The sequence below is a fragment of the Arachis hypogaea genome, chromosome 3, assembly GCF_003086295.3.
Source record: "Arachis hypogaea cultivar Tifrunner chromosome 3, arahy.Tifrunner.gnm2.J5K5, whole genome shotgun sequence".
In the NCBI taxonomy this organism is placed as follows: Eukaryota; Viridiplantae; Streptophyta; class Magnoliopsida; order Fabales; family Fabaceae; genus Arachis; species Arachis hypogaea.
In genome coordinates this window covers 138,586,442-138,605,587 of record NC_092038.1, presented here as the reverse complement: position 1 = coordinate 138,605,587, position 19,146 = coordinate 138,586,442, and the positions used below count along the sequence as shown (strand labels likewise).

The window sequence follows — 19,146 nt, the reverse complement described above, 5'->3', positions numbered from 1 at the left end:
ATGCAAGAAAAATCTTTTACTTTATTATTTCTTTTATTGATTTTAGCTACCATATGTTTTAAAACTATATGTCAAAACCATGTGTCCTGTTAGTAGGCTAAATTCTTTAAATTAATTAAATTATAAATTTAATATGCATAATATATAGATTTGACTTACAAATATGATAGTTGGTAGAGTTTTTGTGCTTGGACGCTGAGACGCAAAGACCAACTAGAGTCTAGAGCAAGGTATTTAGAGGAAGAATAATAGGAAGATATCATTGACAAAAATTTAAGATTATTAAGCTTTTAAACGATCCAATAACTAATGAATATTGACTATGACTATGAGGATTCTTCTTACCTTACCTATAACCGTTGAAAAACTACCTCAGGTCCTCATCTGTCCCTATTGGTTCTCTTTTTTTATTTCACAAAACTGATTCACATTTACAACGTCATAAGGAAAGGAAAACAGGGGCGCGGAAAGAAAGGGTTTTAACAGCTCGTTTATGATTGCATTGTCTTTATACAAGGTCATTACTCATTAGTAGTTTTTTTTTCCTTTAAAAAGTAAAAGATAAAGCTCAATTGTATGTATTATTTTAGTATCTTTCGTAGTTTATCAAATTTGTTTTTTGTTTAGTCTATTGTTTTGCATGAACAAACTTTATCGTTTGTATTCATATATAGCCGCTGGCAGGTGAAATTTATAGTAGAGTTAATATAAAATTGATCTAGTCGCTTGGATTAATTTTATGGACTTCAATTTCAATGCTTACGTCTTGTCATGTCACATAAGATAAAAATAATATATGAAAATATTATGTACTTTTATGGAATATACTAATAAATATAGTCATATAGGTATGATATGATAAAATTTTAAACTAATTTTTAAATATAGCTTATCAAAAGTCATAACAATTATGTTTGATAAATTAAAATAAAAATAGAGTTTAGTAAGTATAAAATTACAAAAATTGTATTTATTAGTAAAAATATTTTAGAATTTTGTTAGGTAATCAACTAGAGATCCAATTAATTTCTGCAAAATCTTAATAGATTAGACCTAAAAATTTAAATTATCAAAAAATCATTTATCCAATTACCTAATTTTTATCCTAATTATCCTAATTAATTTAAAAAATCATCGTTTTACCTAATGTCCAGTTTTCACCATCGCGTTTCACTTCTCTACTTCCATACCGTTGGCTAGCTTTCTCTGCATAGCGGCGATTTCCGCATCTCTCCCCTTAGTCGTCTTTTCTCTCACAACTAACTTGAATCAGCGTCGTCCAATGCTTCGGCAGAAAAGACGCTGCCGTTGCACTCGAGGAAGCCATCCACGTCGACTGTGATGGTACTTGCTGCCACCTCTGCTTCGGACCCTTATCAAAGATGCCGCCGCAGATTCGTCTTCTTTAGTAGATCTGTCAATGCTCCGCCTCCTTCAGCATTCATCGCGTCGACGTGAAAGCCATCACTATCGCCAAGACGTGTGGACCGTGTCCTCCATATCCGTCGCATGCCGCTGCTCTACTACCACCTAATTCGTCTCTGGATATGTCTTATTAATACGTTGGATGTGTCTTCTTATGCGTGTGTCTTTTTAACAAAAGTGTCTTCACGAAGTGTCTTTTTATACATATGTCTTATAATGGAGGTGTGTTTGGGGATGTAGAATTTTTGTTCGCAGCTTTGGGATGCGGCCGAACTTGTGGGGTGAAGGTGCGTGCGATCTCGATGACAATCCCGTTGCGCGCAAACTTCTGTCGCTAGCTGATGACAGCATCAATGGCGTCATGGAGGGCGTTGGGTGCTTTTCCGAATGCATTATGGTGGGCGTTGGGGGCGGCTTCCGGTTGGTAAAACGGTCGGGATGCGAGGGGTGGATGTCAACAATGACGGATCCAGAAAATTTTGATAGTGGGGACGAAATATATATAACATAATAATTTTTATAATAAAAATATTATACTTACATAAAAATTAGCTATCAAATTATCTACTATGAATTTGTGTATAAATATATATATTATTTAATTTATTTTCAATATATATTTTGTATTTCAAGATTTATTTTGTATAAGTAATTTTTTTTTATGTATACGTAACATAATTGTTGGTATAATTATATTTTGTTATTATAAAATATGATTACTCTTCAGAATATTTAATTATAAATTAAAAAACTAAAATAGTAATTGAAATAATAACATATAATTTAAATTTTTACTTTTTATATTTTATATTTTATATTTTATATTTTAAAAAATTTGAATAAATTTTTATTGACAATATAATCAAAATGGCATGTATTTTTAGACTTATTGCAATTTTTAAGGAGCATATTGGTTTATTAAACCTACAAATTAAAGGGAAAAGAAGGTGTGAAAAGAGACGAACAAAAAAATATAAAATAAATAAATGAATAAAAAGATAAGTAGACTGTAGACACAACATTTTTTGTAAACTACAGAAAGGTTTTATTTAACCATATTTAATATGAATAATTCTCCACGTACAAGCGTTCTTTTATACAAGTTTTTATAAGTCATTTATATTAACGCGCTTTGAACTGTTACTACACGTTTTCACTGCACCTTCTTCTTCTTCTTGTTGCATGTTCTTCTTCCTCTTCTTCTTCTTTTTCTTTACTTTCGTTTCTTGCCTTCTCTTTCTCCTTCTTCATTTACGTGCTTTTCTCTCTGTTTTCTTTCTTTGTTATTCTCGATTTCCATTGTTTTTTGACATCAAGCTCTGAAATCGTTTTTGAAGAAGAAGAAGTAGCAGAAGATGAGAAGGAGAAAGAGAAAGAGTTTTGAATTATGCATAAGGTGTACTTCAACGAATTTTGGGTGTATTTCTTAAATCCTTTTGGTGTATTTTTGTAATCCTTTTGGGTGTATTTCTGTAATCGTTTGGGTGTATTTCTGTAATCCTTTGGGTGTATTTCTGAAGTTCCATTATCTTCAAATTTGACAAAAAACTCGTTTTCATTAAGGAAGAAGAAGAAGAGTCGTTCATAATGCATGGTGAGTAGTGTGCTTTGGAAACAGGAAATGGTTGAATAACGTGCGTTTATTTACTCTTGAATGTGGGAGTATAATGCGTGTGTTTTATTGGGCTTGTGCCAACTTGTAAGGCTTGTAAGCCAAAAAGACTTGTATGTGTAGCATGCCTAATTTAATATATATAACTAAAGGTGAAAATTCATGTGAAATCGATTTCACATGAAGTTGATAGTTGAAAGTCGTTAGATGAAAATTTAGTCGAATCAGCCAAATCATCTAACGGCTTTCAGTTATCAACTTCACGTGAAGTCGACTGCACCTGCATTTCTACCATAACTAAATTACATAATATTTTTTATAAACAATTCATTATTTAATTTTGTTTGATATTCTAACAAGTACTTAATGATAAATGCAATTAAAATAATATAAAAGTATAAAACATTAATTTCCTTGCACTAATAATTAATAATGAAATTAATTTTACATTATTGTGTATATATGTATTATAAAAATTAAGAAAATAACTAACATGACAGCAATGATCTGCCTTCTTTTCGGTTAAAAGTTAAAACTAGTGACACCACAATTCTCTTTATTTCATTCTACATGCACATAAAATTAGTTTACCTCCCATTAAAAAAGTATAAAAATTTATGCACCACAAGTTCATTGCTGTCGTCCAAAACAAGCAATTTCATCTAAATTTAATTTATATATGAATTATTTAGTATTTAGTATATTACTAGATAACAAAACTCTGCCCAAGCATGACGATCACCCGTCACCATCACCGTCCCAACGGCTTAAATTCCCATTGGTGAGAAGCAATTTCTGTATTATTAATTTATTATAGATTTTAGGTTTTGGACGAGTTTTTCTTCTTATATATTCCAAACGTCACCTAACAATTTATAGAAGCCAAGCCAAATATTAATAATAAGGACCAGCCACGCCACTAAAACAACGACAACCACTCTTCGCCGCCAGTTCGCTGCATCCAACAGCCATACCAAACAAAACGCTGCTGCACTAAAATTTTCCCCGTATTGTAATAAACGGCAGAGCCACGTGGCGTGTCCCCATTCGCCAAACAGCTGCAAATCTTAATCAAACGGACCTAACTAACCGCACGATCGCAACCGTTGCTTAACGGAACCCTTTCAAAAGCTTCAACGCCCTCTCTCACGCTGCGCCTCGAGCGTGTGCACCGCGCGTGCGTAACTCACACAAAGGCCCGTGGACCCCACGCAAAAAGCGTCAAGAAAAACAGTGACCCCGCCAAACAAATGAGTTCGACACGTGGCAATAAGCGGTTGGTGGATTTGGGTACCAATAATTGGAGTGTGACACACACATGGGGTAGTCTCTTGGAGATCCGTTTGTGACGCCATCACCTTCCCTGAAAGGACCCCACTACGCAATAAGAATCTTTACATTTTTATTTTTTATTATTATTAATTTTTTTGTTCTTCCTTGTTTCGCCGTATATCATGATGGAAGGCACTAGTTCGTGGATTTTCCTTTGTACTTCGAAGGCACGCTCTGGTGATATAATATGATCATCAACTCAATGTTATTTGGGGTATATTAATGGCATGAGAATTTATTGTTTTTTATTATGAATTAATTATTAATATTAAAAAATATAAATTAAAATATGTTAAATTATTATATTAAATAAATTTATAATTAATAATTAAAAATAATTATTAAAAATAATAATTCTGATAATATTTTAATTTTTTTTAATATTTATATGTATATCCAAGAAAAATATATAACGAATGGTATGTACGTACGTAGAAATGCATACGGATGTATAAATACGTGTATATAAGGTTACCATGCGAATGTCTATAGTATTATATAACTTGACATGACTATTTTTTGGTTATGTATTGTTAGCTTGCCTCTTGGAGTCAGTGAAAAGCAAGACATAGTTTCTAGATATATTGAATTATTGTTTGAACCTTTTTGGATATGCTTTTTTTCATTTTTTTTCCTTTCAGAAGAACTAAATAAATGAAGTGTCCCTTGGCGTTCATACAAGCCATATCTGTTCACCATTCTCAAATCGAATACATGAACAATTAATGGATGGGATAAATTATTACAACTTGGAAAGCGAAATTTCCCAGGTAGACAAGCCTTTTAGTGAAGTGTTAATGTATATAATTGAGATTCCAAATATTTAGCAACAAAAAAATATTAATTAAAGAACTAATTTTATTTAGTATTTATTATTAATTATTATAATAATTAATAAATATTAAATAAAATAAAGTTTAACTATTTTTTTTTTCTAATATTATCAAATTCAGATATTTCGTCATCGTTAATGTAACCATGAATTTGTTTTTAACCCTTCTTTTTAAGAATTTTGCTAACTTGTGTTCTAAAAATTATTATAAAAATTATTTTTTTATACTTTTAATACATTAAATATATTAAAATATTAAAAATCTCTTATTATTATATTTTTAAAATATATCTTTAGGACATAAATTAGTTAAATATTTTTTTAAAAAATGAGCTTTAAGTTAAATGTTTAGTGCACATACGTCCACATTATATATGCACAAATTTCTAGAGTTAATAAAAGGAGATAAGTGAAAAGAATATATCAAAACATGTTTAATCCAATAATCTAATTCTAATAAATTATGTTACAAAATTTTTCGGATAAAAAAATATTTATATTTATGAATGAATAAAATATCTTATAAAAATAAATAGTCATGATTATTGATAACATCAAATCTTAATGAGTATTTTTATGAGTTTTAAAATGAGTATACACTATATATCCCAGTATTCTACAAGTATATTTTAATTTTGAAATAAAATTAAATTTATAAAAAACCTAGAAATATTTTTTTATATTATTAAAGTACTTGTTAACAAAAATCTTATTTTTACTTTTGAAAAATGATATCGAGACAAGAACAAGCTGATGATATTAATAAAATTGTATAATACACTTTCTTGTGCAAAAAAAAAAAAAAGATTGATTAAAAAAAAAAAGATTGATTTAAAAAAAAAAAAAAAAACAAAAAACAAGCATAGTTAAGTTCAGCCTAAGGCCCACCTAGTCGAGGCTTGTGCTTGTCAGTTTCTTCCAACTAATACCTTTGATCTATTACGCAAGCAAGGAAGATATTCAGCAATTAACTAGTGGTTAAGGAAAGATTTTGTTTTTTGGCTTTTTTTTTTTTCAAGAAAAAGAATTCGTAACTACTACACGTGTTGTCATTTGTCAATTGTCACTTCGCATCCATAAAAGGAAGGAATACGTAATTTCTCTATAACTAAATTCTTATGTTTTTAAAATTTAAAATTATTAAAAATTAATTAAATTAATTATTAAATAATTTTAATTTTAATTTTATTTTTATTGTTCATATTATATACTAAATATATATATATATATATATATATATATATATATATCAAATTAAAAAGACACCAAAGAAGCGAAATAATATTAGTTGATTTAATACCAATTTCTATCCTCTATTATATATAAAGAAAATTAAGAAAAAAATTGTAGTTTTCTTATTTTAATAATACTATTTTCAGATGCATTTGTTACTACTATTCCGTTAATAAAATGATAGATTAACAGTTAGTACATTGCTACAAATTAATCCACTAGCAACAAATACTCTAGTAGCATAACTTTTGATACTTCGATTTTTTACTTTTTATTTTTTAAAAGCACAGACACCATTCATAGAAAACAGAACCGAAACTCAACAAATTGCGTAAAGAAAAACAAGCTAAGGATGTATCACTTAAATTAACCCCTTTTTTTGGACAGGAAATTAACCTTTGTTGATAATCACTAATAGCAGTGGCATAGGGCGGGTTTTTGCTCTACCCGATCCCGCCTTGTCGTACAACAATCCGCATAGAATCTGTCCCGCTTTTATTTACGGGTAGTAAAATACTGAACCCTAATCCGTTCTTGGGGATATCTGTCCCGCCCCTACCCGCCCTTATAATTATTAAAATTCAATAAATAAAATTAAATTTCAAAATTTATATAATCATCATCCGATATATAACATAAATTAAAGTAAAAATTTAAATATGATACAATATTATTAATTATTTACTAATTATTTTGTATATATTATACATATTATATATTAAAATGATATATATTATATATATAGCGGGGCGGGTATTACTTAAACTCGACTCCGCCCCGAGCAGATAGGGGCGAGGTGGGTATCTGCGGGTTCGGGTGGTATTGCCACCCCTAATCACTAATGCACGATTGTGTATAGTGTTTTTTTTTTTTTTCTTTTAGGTTAAGAGGTTGTATTACTTGTAGTCTTGTATATAGGCACGGCATCCTAAGTTTTTTTGTTTTTGGTAGTAGCATGAGCTTTTCTAGTTGTTTCTTCAAGGGCCGAAAAACATTGTGAAGTTTGTGACAATAATTACGTTTTTCCATTAAGTTTCAAGCCCAGCTCTTTTTCAAGAAAACACAGATAATGCGACCCATTACATTATTATCATATATTCATATGTAATCAGAACAACATTTAAATTTATGACCAAAATACACCCCACCCCACAAAAAAGTGTACCAAGTACAATTCCAAGTAGTAATCAAGTTTAAACAGTAGCAACAGATCAAGACCAAAAAAAAAAAAAAAAAGTAGCGACAGATTGGTCAAGACCACAAATAAAAGAAAAGGTAAAGTATTTTTTTTTATTTTTAATGTTTGGATCAAATTTTAATTTAGTCTCTTACATTTTAAATGTCCTATTTTAATTTTAAAAAATTTTAAATAAATTTAATATTATTTCACAATTAAATTTGACACAAATCATTAGCATATTTAAGAGTAATAAAACGTTTGATTATTAAGATTTGACCTAAATATTAAAAATTAAAATAATACTTTATTCGAAAAGAAAAAAATTGGGCATAAATAATCTGAAACTGTGAACAGGTTAGAGGACAAAAGAGCATTGTATTAAAAAAAAAATTTGTGTGATCTTAAAGTAAATGAATGTTCTTATTCTATATTATTTATGTTAATATGAAATATAAATAATTCAATAAAAAAACTAATTTACTCTCAGAACATTTAAAAATTTCTCACTATATTATAATAGGTCTTGTCGACTACAAAGCGTTTGTCAAGTCGCATTTTTATTTATATAGTTTTCTCATAAAAGATTAAAAAAAAGAACGCACAAATGAAGGATTTTTTTAAATAAATAATTTAATTATTTTATTACGAATATATATTATTTGTAGTTTTTTTTTTTTTACTAATTTTTATTTTTTACTTATCTCATTTACATAATGTATCTTATTTATATTATAAACAAGATATGATACGTTAGCATTTCGTGATATATGAGAGAGAACAGGGACGGATTTACTCTTTAAAGTGTGGGGACAAGCGTCCCCACTACAATTTGGAATTTTATTGAGTAGTATATAATAATAATATTTATTTGTCCCATTAAATTATTAAATTTGACTCCATAATAATTTTTTATTCAATTTTCGACACTTGATAGCCAATTTGAGAACTTCATATTAGATGTCTATTATAATGATCAAGTTTCAAATTTAAATAAGATTGATGTTCTTTCTTAGAAATCGACTCGAAAGAATATTATCTATCCATTTAATTTGTATTTCTTCTTTTAAAATTAGCTTTAGTTTTTTTCATAATAACTACACTAACTAAATAAACTTTTTCAACTATAAATATCATCAAGAGCTAATTGTATGAAAGTTAAATTTTAAATTATTGTTTAACGACATATACAAAAAAAAAAAGACATTTTAATTATATTGTCAAGGTTTTAAAATATGAAATATAAAAAATTAAATTTTAAATTATATGTTATTATTTAAATTACTATTTTAGTATTTTCATTTGTAATTAGATATTTTGAAACATAATCATATTTTACAATAATAAAATATAATTATAACAACAATTATGCTACGTATACATAAAATAATCATTTGTACAGAATAAATCTTAAAATACAAATTTTAAAATACAAAATACACACTAAAAATAAGTTAAATGATATATGTATTCATACACAAATTTATAGTAGATAATTTGGTAGCTAATTTCTTATGTAAACGTAATATTTTTATTATAAAAATTATTATCATATTATATATATTTTGCCCCCACTATCAAAATTTTCTGGATCCGTCACTGAGAGAATTATCTGCATGTATCTCAATTACATTGTAAATAAGATATACATAAACTTAATTCGTTTGCATTGTAAACGAATTACAGTACGATAAATTTTGATTGACTATAAAAGGATATGTAACTATTATTCTTCTTCACAAATATTTTACTTTTTCTTATTCCTTTTTTCAATAAGTTTACTAAAAATGTATAGTAGTAGTAGATATGTTATTACAAGTGTATATTCCAACTCTCACATGAGAAATAGTGACAATGGGGTTGTGTTTGAATGTGATAGTCCTATTCTGTTGCACATTTGAAAACTAAATTCTTTGTCTGAGTTAAAAAGTCTAATATTGACGAGTTTCGGTGCTATTGAGACAAAAGAAGTTAAAAAGGTTGGGTATAGGTTGCTAGCACCAATGAAAAATTATGTATTTCGATTTTGTATTTTTGGTTTGATGGTGATGAGCATATGCGCCTCGTGTTTGATGTCCACAAGAGAATCATGACCGAACAAGTGATGGAGCTTTTAACAGAGGTTGGTGATGTTGGTGGTGGTGATTTTGGGCATTCGAATTTTGGCTAAGATGACCCACCTCTTGCACCACCATCTCTGCACTGTGCAGTGTACTAGTGGTACGCATGGACGTGGACAGTGAGAAGTCTGAAAAAGAATATGTTGCCGAAATCAACGAAAGTGGTTCTTATGACTTCTGATGATGAGGAGGAGGAGAAGTTTGTACCAGAAACTCATGTCGGTGAATCAATATAGTATCTTCTTCTTGTCCCAATACCAATTTCGGAGTTGCCAGCTATACCTAACCACTATCATACATTGAAAAAACTAAATTTTTTAATATGGGCGGAGACAATTACAATACGGATAGTGGTGTGGAGTTTTACATTAGTCACATATTCAAAAACAGGGAGGCTGGCATGCTAGTGTGAAGAATTACATGATTCGGAGAATTGCTGAGTACAATGTATAGAGTTGTGGAGTCGGACTGATCAAAGTACCATATGCATTACAGATAATCTGCTGCAAGATGTTCAAACAATTCGCTGCAAGATATTTTTGGAGTCTGCATGTTGCTCTCTGATAAAATTTCGGATATTGGTAAGCCTTATTTTATGTTGTAAAGTATATTCTTATTTATCATAATTATTTTGGAGAGTATGTATACTAATTTTATTTTAATTCGTTAAGAAAGTGCATAAATTTGACGAATTGCATACCTATTTTGGTCCCATCATATCTCAAAATCATCAACAGTTGAATAATTGGCCGAACAAAATTTTATATGGTATCATTTTAATGATTATGTTATTCTTTTTTATACCTCCATTGACATTATATACAAAGAGAATTTTATTTATAGTTCATAAGTGTATATTTTAGAGTTAAAGTCTTTTATTTAATTTTTCAAATTTTTTTTTTGTTTTAACTATTTCGTACAACAATCATGTATTGTTTATATTAAAATTGATAATTTTAAAGTAAAAAAGGTAAAATTTTCTCCAATTTTTTTTATTAATTTACTCATATATTTATTCCTTTAATTATATATTGATTGTTCCTAATCATATTTGATTTTTTTTTCATTTGACTTTGCAACACGATTTTCTTTTGCCATAGTTATTAACAGTGCTTTGCATTTACAAAATTCCATATCTCAGGTGGTATTTATCGATCTACATGTTAATTTCATGGATATAAAAAATTTAAGATAAAGACAAAATGAGCTATATTTTATCAAAAGATAGTTAGAACAACTAATTAGATACTACGACCCAACAAAAAAAAATGATAAAATTAGTTTTATTAAAGAACTCAATTTATGATTGAGCAATTACAACTTCTAAGTTTTATAGACAAAACAAGTTTAATCATCCGTGTCATGCACGTGATAAGATTGAAATTATAATTTTAAGTTGTTATGTTAAATTTCATTTTAATTATAATAATTTAATTAATAAAAGAATAACTTGTATGCGTTATTTTTCTTTTTTTAATATAGTGTTAATTGTTTTAACTATAAAATAGTTATTTAATCTATTTTTTCAATAAATCAGTCATATATACTCAATATGACCATAAATAATCTAGTAATACTTAAATCTACCAACAAAGTTTTATATGTTGGTTTACTGTGAAGTAAGAAAATATCAAAATCAGCTCAAAATGAAGAACAATTAACCCGTGCCATGCCATGCACGTGATAAGATTAAAATTGTTATTTAAACTTGTATTAACCCGTGCCATGCACGTGATAAGATTAAAATTATAATTTTAAATTATTTTGTTAAGATTAATTTAAATTATAATAATTTGATTAATAAAAATATAATATGTTATGATTTATTTATTTTTTTTAATCTAGTGTTAAATATATTAATTCTAAAATAATTATTAATTAGTTTTAGTAATCTACTTTTATCAATAAATCAAACATACATACTTAATGTGACCATAAATAACTTAATAATACTTAGACCCACTAACAAATTTTTATATGTTGTTTTACTGTCAGGTAAGAACATATCAAAATTAACTCAAAATAAATAATAAATTATTAGAGAATTATAATGCACAAAATTCTCTAATAAACAATAAATAATTTAAATCTACTAAAAAACAACTCAACACTTTTCTTTGATGCCTGCAAAATATATACTTAAAATAATATTATATCAATGTTAGCATACAGTTTTACAATCATCGACCGTATTTACTATACATGACTCCTTCTTAAAAGTTATTCTACACACGTGTGCAGTCAGAAGATAAATTACTGGACTTTATTTTTCTAAATTATTATAATTATGTATTATTCATTAAATGCTAATTGTAATATTGTAATAAAATTATAATAAAGATATTTTTCTAAAATAGTTTAGAAGAGAGAATAGTGCTTTCATTTTGGAGAAAAAATGAATTCATGAGGAATTGTACCTCACTTTTATTAGTTGATAATGTATTAAATATTAATTTTATATAATTATAATAAAAATATTTCTCTAAATTAGTATAATCATGCATTATTCGTTAAATGTTAATTGTAATATAATTATAATAAATATATTTTTTTAAAATAAATTTAGAAAAGAAAATAATGATTTCATTTTAGAGAAAAAATGAATTCATGAGAAATTAACACCTCACTTTTATTAGTTGGAGAAAAAATTCAGTTTTAGTATATTTTGTCATTATTATACATTTTTCTCTAATCATATATCTACCATTTTCTTTTCTTTGTTTCAACATTTTGAATCTAGGTTTAACTTCTCGTAGTTCTCACTTCTTAGTTATTCTATTAGATGTAGTTGATAACTATTAAAATTCTTCGATTAATATAGGAGAAAAATATATTATTATATGATAGAATTAATATGAGTATATTTTATTATTAAATAAACAAAGTTAATATAAAATAAAATTATACATAAAAAAGCAAAAAAAAAATTAAATAGCAAAAGTGATAAAAATATTATTTTTATAATTTTGTTTTGTCATTTTTATGTATAGAAGATTAGAAAATAGTAAATTTTTAACTAAATTAATTTATATTTGTTGTATTCAATTTAAATAAGTAATAAAGTATTTTATTTTAATTTATTTCTTAAATTTATTTCTAAGTTTTATAGACAAAATTCATATTCTAATACATCCAAATTTTCTGTCAGGTGGATATATTCGAAATGGAACATATAATAGAATTGAGTTCTCTTATTTTAGTTTTAATTTTGAAAAATTATGTCAAACTTAAAGATGTAACTTGAAAAATTTGCATAAACATTTAATATTTTGTCTTTTTAATTTTTTTTTTAATTTCTGTCAAATATTTTATCTATGCTGGTTTTATTTTATAAAAAATTTAATGTTACTTTTTTTAATATTCCAAAAACAATCAGCCATTTAATGTGCTAATGCATTGTCATTAAGAGGCACATAGTGTACTCAATTTGTTCTTGTTCATCTTGATTGAGATGTCATACATCCTGGTAAATATATATCTAGAGTTAGATCAACTTTAATTTTCTTATTGGTTGATATTTATCAAAAGACATGCTAAAATTTGTTAGAAGGACGAGGGCTTATGAAATCTAACTTGAAAGGCTAATGAGCCAATACTTAAGGAAGAACTTACCAAGTTGGTGTCTCAACAATTAAAAATATTATTTACACATTAAAATTAATTATTATATATTTATATATAAATATATTTATAATTTTAACTTATTTTTAATATACTTTTTATATATTTTATATTAATAATTAATTTTAATGATTAATTTTAATATATACCTAATATAATTATCAACAATTTGGTGGAGTGTGAAAAAAATTGGGCTAACAAAATGAAAATATCAAAATTTAAGATACTTTAGTAATTTCAAATAAGAGAAAGTGGGAATTATATTGTAATTATTTGGGAAAGTATGAGGAGCCAATGGAATATTTATACAATGTGTACAATGGAGATTTAGAGAGTATTAGAGATATAATCATTAATGTTACCTTTTTTTTGGAAAGATGTTTATTATCGCTAGTACTCGAATGGTTATTCTAGATAGTATGGGGATGTTCATTTTGTAACTTAATAGTCCATTGTACACATTGTACAAATAATCTATTGTCTCCTTAGCGGGATCCTAATTATTTTTTAAAATGTTATCGGTAACCTTTTTCTCTGAGAGGAGTATCGAATCATTTGCCTGGTTAGTAGTGTTATTATGTTGTGGTTGATAAGTAACATTTAGATTTAATTATTCTCTATAATTTTATCAAATTTTTAATTAAATTTTTATTATTTTTTAATTAAATTTTTATATTATTTATAATTTTATAATTGGATCATTTTTATATAAAAAAAATATTAAAATTAACATAATATCTTTTTTAAAATATATCCGTCAAAGATCTAATTAAATTTTTTACTATAAATATCCTTAGTTTATAAAAAAATATTTAGTTAATTCTAACATTTTTTATATTAAGAATGATTTAATTATAAAATTAAATACAATATAAAAATTTAATTAAAAAATATAAAAATCTAATTAAAAATTTAATAAAATTATAAAAACTAGCAGAATAATTAAATCTAACCTTTATGATTAACTCATTGTATATGCATATAGGATCATATTTAGAGTACACAAAAGAATTAGTTATCATCAATTAACTATTATGTATTGAAATACATATTTATTATAAATTTTATTATTTTATTATAGCATGTTTGATTATTCTAATAGTTTATTATTTAATTAAAAAATTATGTAAATCAATATATATAAAGTTAAATATTAGAAGCCATTTAGCATATATATAAATATACATATATAATGAAATAATTTTTTGTACTTACATAAGAACTTTTATGCATATATAGAACGCTTTGGTTCCTAAATTAAAATTGAATAATTAATACATTCTTTAACAAACTTCACTTGATTCTTATAAATTTGGAAATTCTTCATGTTCAACTTAAAATGTTGTTCTTTTTCATGTACATGCAACCACAGTTATAATTTTTTAAGAGATACTATAAAGTAAGCACACACATAATAATGTGGTCACTGCTTATACAATTGATCCTGATTTCACTTATTTGGATAAGAGAAAATCCAGATAAATTTGTTACAATTACCTTAAGCTTATTTTTTGCCCCCTTACAAATTTTTTGTAAGGAAGCCAATGAGAAAAAAAAAAAATGTAGATGGTTTGAAGAATTGTTTCAAATCCTGACACGCAAAGGATGCTTCAAGTTTCCTACATGGAGAAGATGTTGTCCCAAGGGGACTCTCCTGTTGCCAACTTCATCAACAACACTCAAATCTTTGCAAACATCTACCTTAAATGTAACCAATGCTTCTGATCTTCCTGCCAACTGAACTTTCTGAAATCCCAACAAATGTTTCTGAGGTGCATTGTGCACTGCAGGAGGTGTAGAGAACAAGAACACTGTATGGCCGCTGCTCATTTTTCCCATGTTCTTCACACCAAGGTGAATATCCAAAACCAACTCTTTACAATGCTCATCACCAACTTCAACCGATTTACAATCCGAAGAACGACATACATGGTTGTCTGCTAAGGGAATAGATGCTAGTTGTGGTGCCTTAACTAACCTGTGTTGAATATTCGAGTAGCTTAATCCGTCTCCGAAGGCGAAAACTGTTTCTCCTTTGTAAAATCTGTATGTTCTACCTGGGTAGCCTGTTGCAGGATCAGGCCTCATGTTCATATTGGTCATTGGAACTTTATCCACATATGATTGTGGATACCATGTCATAGGTAGCCTTCCACCTGCATCAACAATATTAACACCAACATTTCAATCTCAAATTCCTGAAAATAGAAACGAAGAATGCTAGAGGACTATCAGAATTTATTATTTTTGGCTATTAGTTAACCATCAATGTTTAAAAGTATGGGATAGAATATGTCGTTGAATTACTAGACTAAAGAAATTAGATTAAAAAAATTGAATTGATCATTAAATAAGACAAAAAAATAATAAATTCTGACGGTCTGTTAGCATTTCTCAACAGAAAAATACTGAAAACTTACTTGGATTATGGAATCCAAAGATGACATCAGCTATAGCAGCGCCACCGGCTTGGCCGGGATATCCAACCCACAAGATGCTGGAGATTTTGTCATTGGTTTTGGCAAAAGAAACATCCATGCCTCCTCCAGACATTATGACAAGAATCACAGGTCCCTTGGAGACAGTGGCAACTTCACTCACCAAAAGTTGTTGCTGTCCCGGAAGAAGGATGTTGATCCTGTCAAGACTCTCAGCCTCTATTGCCAGGTTTGCTCCAACTATAATAACCGTTGCATCTGCAGAGGCTGCAACTGTTTTCGCGTCGTCTAGCACCGCATTGGCGCATTGCACGTCTGGACATCCCGGAGCATAACTTGTCGGGACTAAGGCCGTTAGCCCTTGCAAAGGTGATGTGTATTTGCATGGAATGCCTTCATAGTTTCCAATCATGGTTCTTGTCACATTAGCATTGGGACCAATAACTGCCAATGATTTAATGGCTTTGGCATTAAGAGGGAGTGACCCTTTGTTGTTTTTAAGCAACACAATCCCTTGTCTTGCAGCCTCGCGAGCAAGCTCTTGGTTCGCCGCGGTGCAGACATCTTTTGGACCAAGGTTTCCATATGGTTGCTTGCTTGGATCACCATCAAAGAACCCAAGCCGCATCAATGTGGCAAAATTGTTGGAGACAGCATTGGTAACTGATGCTTCATCCACAAGACCTTGTTTCACAGCACCTTCCGTGTATCTCCCAAGAAAATTACCACAGTTCAAATCTAGTCCTGCAAAAACAACATATTCAATTTAAATCTAAGAGATGCCTATGAATATGTAATTTAATAGCTATTGTCACAAGTGTTAACCTGCTAGAATGGATTTGGCTGCAGCTTCTTCAGGAGTTTTAGTGTAGTGCTGATTTTTGAAAAGCACATCTACTGAGTCACAATCAGAAACTATATATCTGCAGTCACATTATGTAGCATGTTCATATTTACTATAAAGACAGCATTAAAATACAAAGAACTGAAAATGTTGCCTAATTTTACCTACCCATTTAATTTCCACTTGTCACGAATAACCCCTTTAAGAAGGTCAGGGTCTGCACAAGTTGGCTTGCCATTAACTTGATTATAAGAACACATGACACTTGCAACATTGCCATCAATCACACAGCTCTTGAACGGTGGGTTGTATGTATCATCCAAATCTTGCTGTGACACCAAAGCATTGAAAGTGTAACGCTGGATTCCTTTCCAGTTATCAACATCATAAGCTGTGTAGTGTTTGCAACAAGCAGCAACCTTGAGCCTATCTCCGCCGTCGTCGGTTTGTTGCAAGCCTTTAACATAACCGGCAGCATATTTGCTGGTGAGCAAAGGGTCTTCCCCCGGTGTTTCTTGGCCTCTTCCCCATCTTGGATCCCTAAATATGTTAATGTTAGGTGACCAATATGTCAAACCAGCCAACCCTACATTGTGCATTGCTCTGGCTTCTGTTGAAACCACCTATGATCATACATAAAACACCATTTAATCAATGTGCATTGTATTTTTGACATGATTATTATTAGAGAGACAATCATTCATATTGTCTCCTCCTATTACCTTACATTTTTAGGACGAGTGATTTCATGACATGATATCAGAGTAGTTCTATGTCTTAAAGATCTAGAATTCGATCTTTGATTAATACAGTAAAAAAATAGCATAAAACAATAAAAAAAATTTATGCAAAAATCAAGCAAATTCATAAGAGGTTCTTATTTGAAAAGAGTATTAGAGATATAATTATTCACGTTACTTTTTTCTGTCAGCTTAAACTGTTGGAACGAGTGATTTGATGACAATTATAAAAGTGTCTCACCCTGCCAATGGTTTCAAAGAGAGTGGAGTTGAAAGAAGCAGCAATGGTGATAGGCATAGGAAAACTAGTTGCAGCAGGGACCACACTAGAAAAGCGAGTCCCCGGACCGACGTTAGAGACTCCATGAAGAGCCTCAGACCACCACTCATACTTGGGAATGCCGAGGCGGCTCACGTCGGAAGCCGTGTTGACCAAGTTGCCGATCTTCTCCTGCAATGTCAACCTTCCAACAAGGTCAGCCACCCTGGCACTCACGCTCAGGGACTTGTTGCAGAACCCGTACCCCGCCAATGCAGGGTTCTTGGCCACATCGCAGGCGAACACCGGAGAATTCTGTGCCCCAACTCCATTGGAGCTGAAGAACAGAGCCACGAAACAGAGCAAAACAGAGACCTTGTGTGCTCTGTTTTCCGAAAGAGCCATTCCCATTATGGAATAGCCAAACAAGGGTACACTAGTTATGAATATCATGAGCTATGTATATATATAATATTGATATAACATGCTGGAGTGGATCACAGAGCAGAAGAATATTAATTAATTAAAAAATTGAGGAAGCATTTGAGTGGAGTGGTAATAAGTAATAACTAATAAAACGTTGTTTTATTGTAGCCCGTGAATGTGATGGGTGTTTGGTAAGTGGAAAGAAGAGATACCCTATTATTAAGGTGTAGGAGCTATTGTCAGAGAGTAACACAGAACAAATCAAGGAATCTATATACTAGTTTTCTTTTTGAATCAGGACCTCCTCTAAGCTTAAACTAGTCCGTGAAACTCAGCAAGTCAGCAACCTCTTTTTCTTTTTTACTTGAGACACTCATTTTGTTTGGATGCTCAACTTGCACCACAGATATAATCCATGATAACGGTTACATTAACAGAACTATTATGCATTATTAATTTATCATTGGTTAAAAAGACCTTTCCCCTTAACTGTTTGTGAATAAAAACAACATGTAGAAGGTTATTTATATAAATGTTTTCTTCTGATATTCTCGTAAATTGGAATGGAGGGCACAATTGTGCAAAGGCAGTAATTGCTTCAGAAAGTAAATCACGTGAGGCAGGTATGGCCGCAAGCCTCTATGTGTGTTTGTGGAAGGGACAAGGGATTAGAAAAAGTAAAAGGCCTATTGGTATTTAGTGAAAAAATAAATAAATAAATAAAAAACAGGTCAAGTTGTTGGTAGAAATTTTGGGTAGGAAAAGGGTTCTCTTTTTCTTCTGTCTGAGTGGCACTGAGCTGTGAAAAACTGAAAACATTGTTGTGATCTTTGTGTTTATTAGTTTGGGAGATTCCAAATCCCAACTTGATCCTGTGAGGATCTTAGGCTGGATCAAAATAAATGATTTTTTGGCTTGTCATTTTCTATAGTTAACACCAAACAAGTACAACATTTCATAGCAAGGCAAGTTTAATCTAGCCGAATAGGTCAATGATTAATCTGTCGCGGATCGGAGTTTCCGATACTTGCTTAAACGGGCGAGTGAGCTGACCACTCGACCAATCCAAATTGGTTTGGTAAGTAGA

General features: G+C 29.3%; 1 protein-coding gene across 1 annotated transcript; it reads right to left on the bottom strand.

Moving 5' to 3' along the window:
• Positions 1 to 14,631: 14,631 nt before the first annotated feature.
• On the bottom strand, positions 14,632 to 18,556 carry LOC112734464 (beta-xylosidase/alpha-L-arabinofuranosidase 2). The gene is made up of 5 exons (XM_025783791.3): positions 17,616 to 18,556; positions 16,803 to 17,257; positions 16,616 to 16,713; positions 15,773 to 16,534; positions 14,632 to 15,508 (listed from the first exon to the last, which is right to left on the bottom strand). The coding sequence occupies exons 1-5, from the start codon at positions 18,084 to 18,086 to the stop codon at positions 14,937 to 14,939; spliced, it is 2,358 nt and encodes a 785-aa protein (XP_025639576.1). The 5' UTR covers positions 18,087 to 18,556; the 3' UTR covers positions 14,632 to 14,936.
• Positions 18,557 to 19,146: the final 590 nt, after the last annotated feature.

Coding starts and splice junctions, on each gene's coding strand:
- LOC112734464 (XM_025783791.3), bottom strand. CDS start 18,086: ATGATATTCATAACTAGTGTACCCTTGTTTGGCTATTCCATAATGGGA. Junction 16,714..16,802: donor GACAAGTGGAAATTAAATGG/GTAGGTAAAATT, acceptor ATGTGACTGCAG/ATATATAGTTTCTGATTGTG. Junction 16,535..16,615: donor AGCCAAATCCATTCTAGCAG/GTTAACACTTGT, acceptor TTGTTTTTGCAG/GACTAGATTTGAACTGTGGT.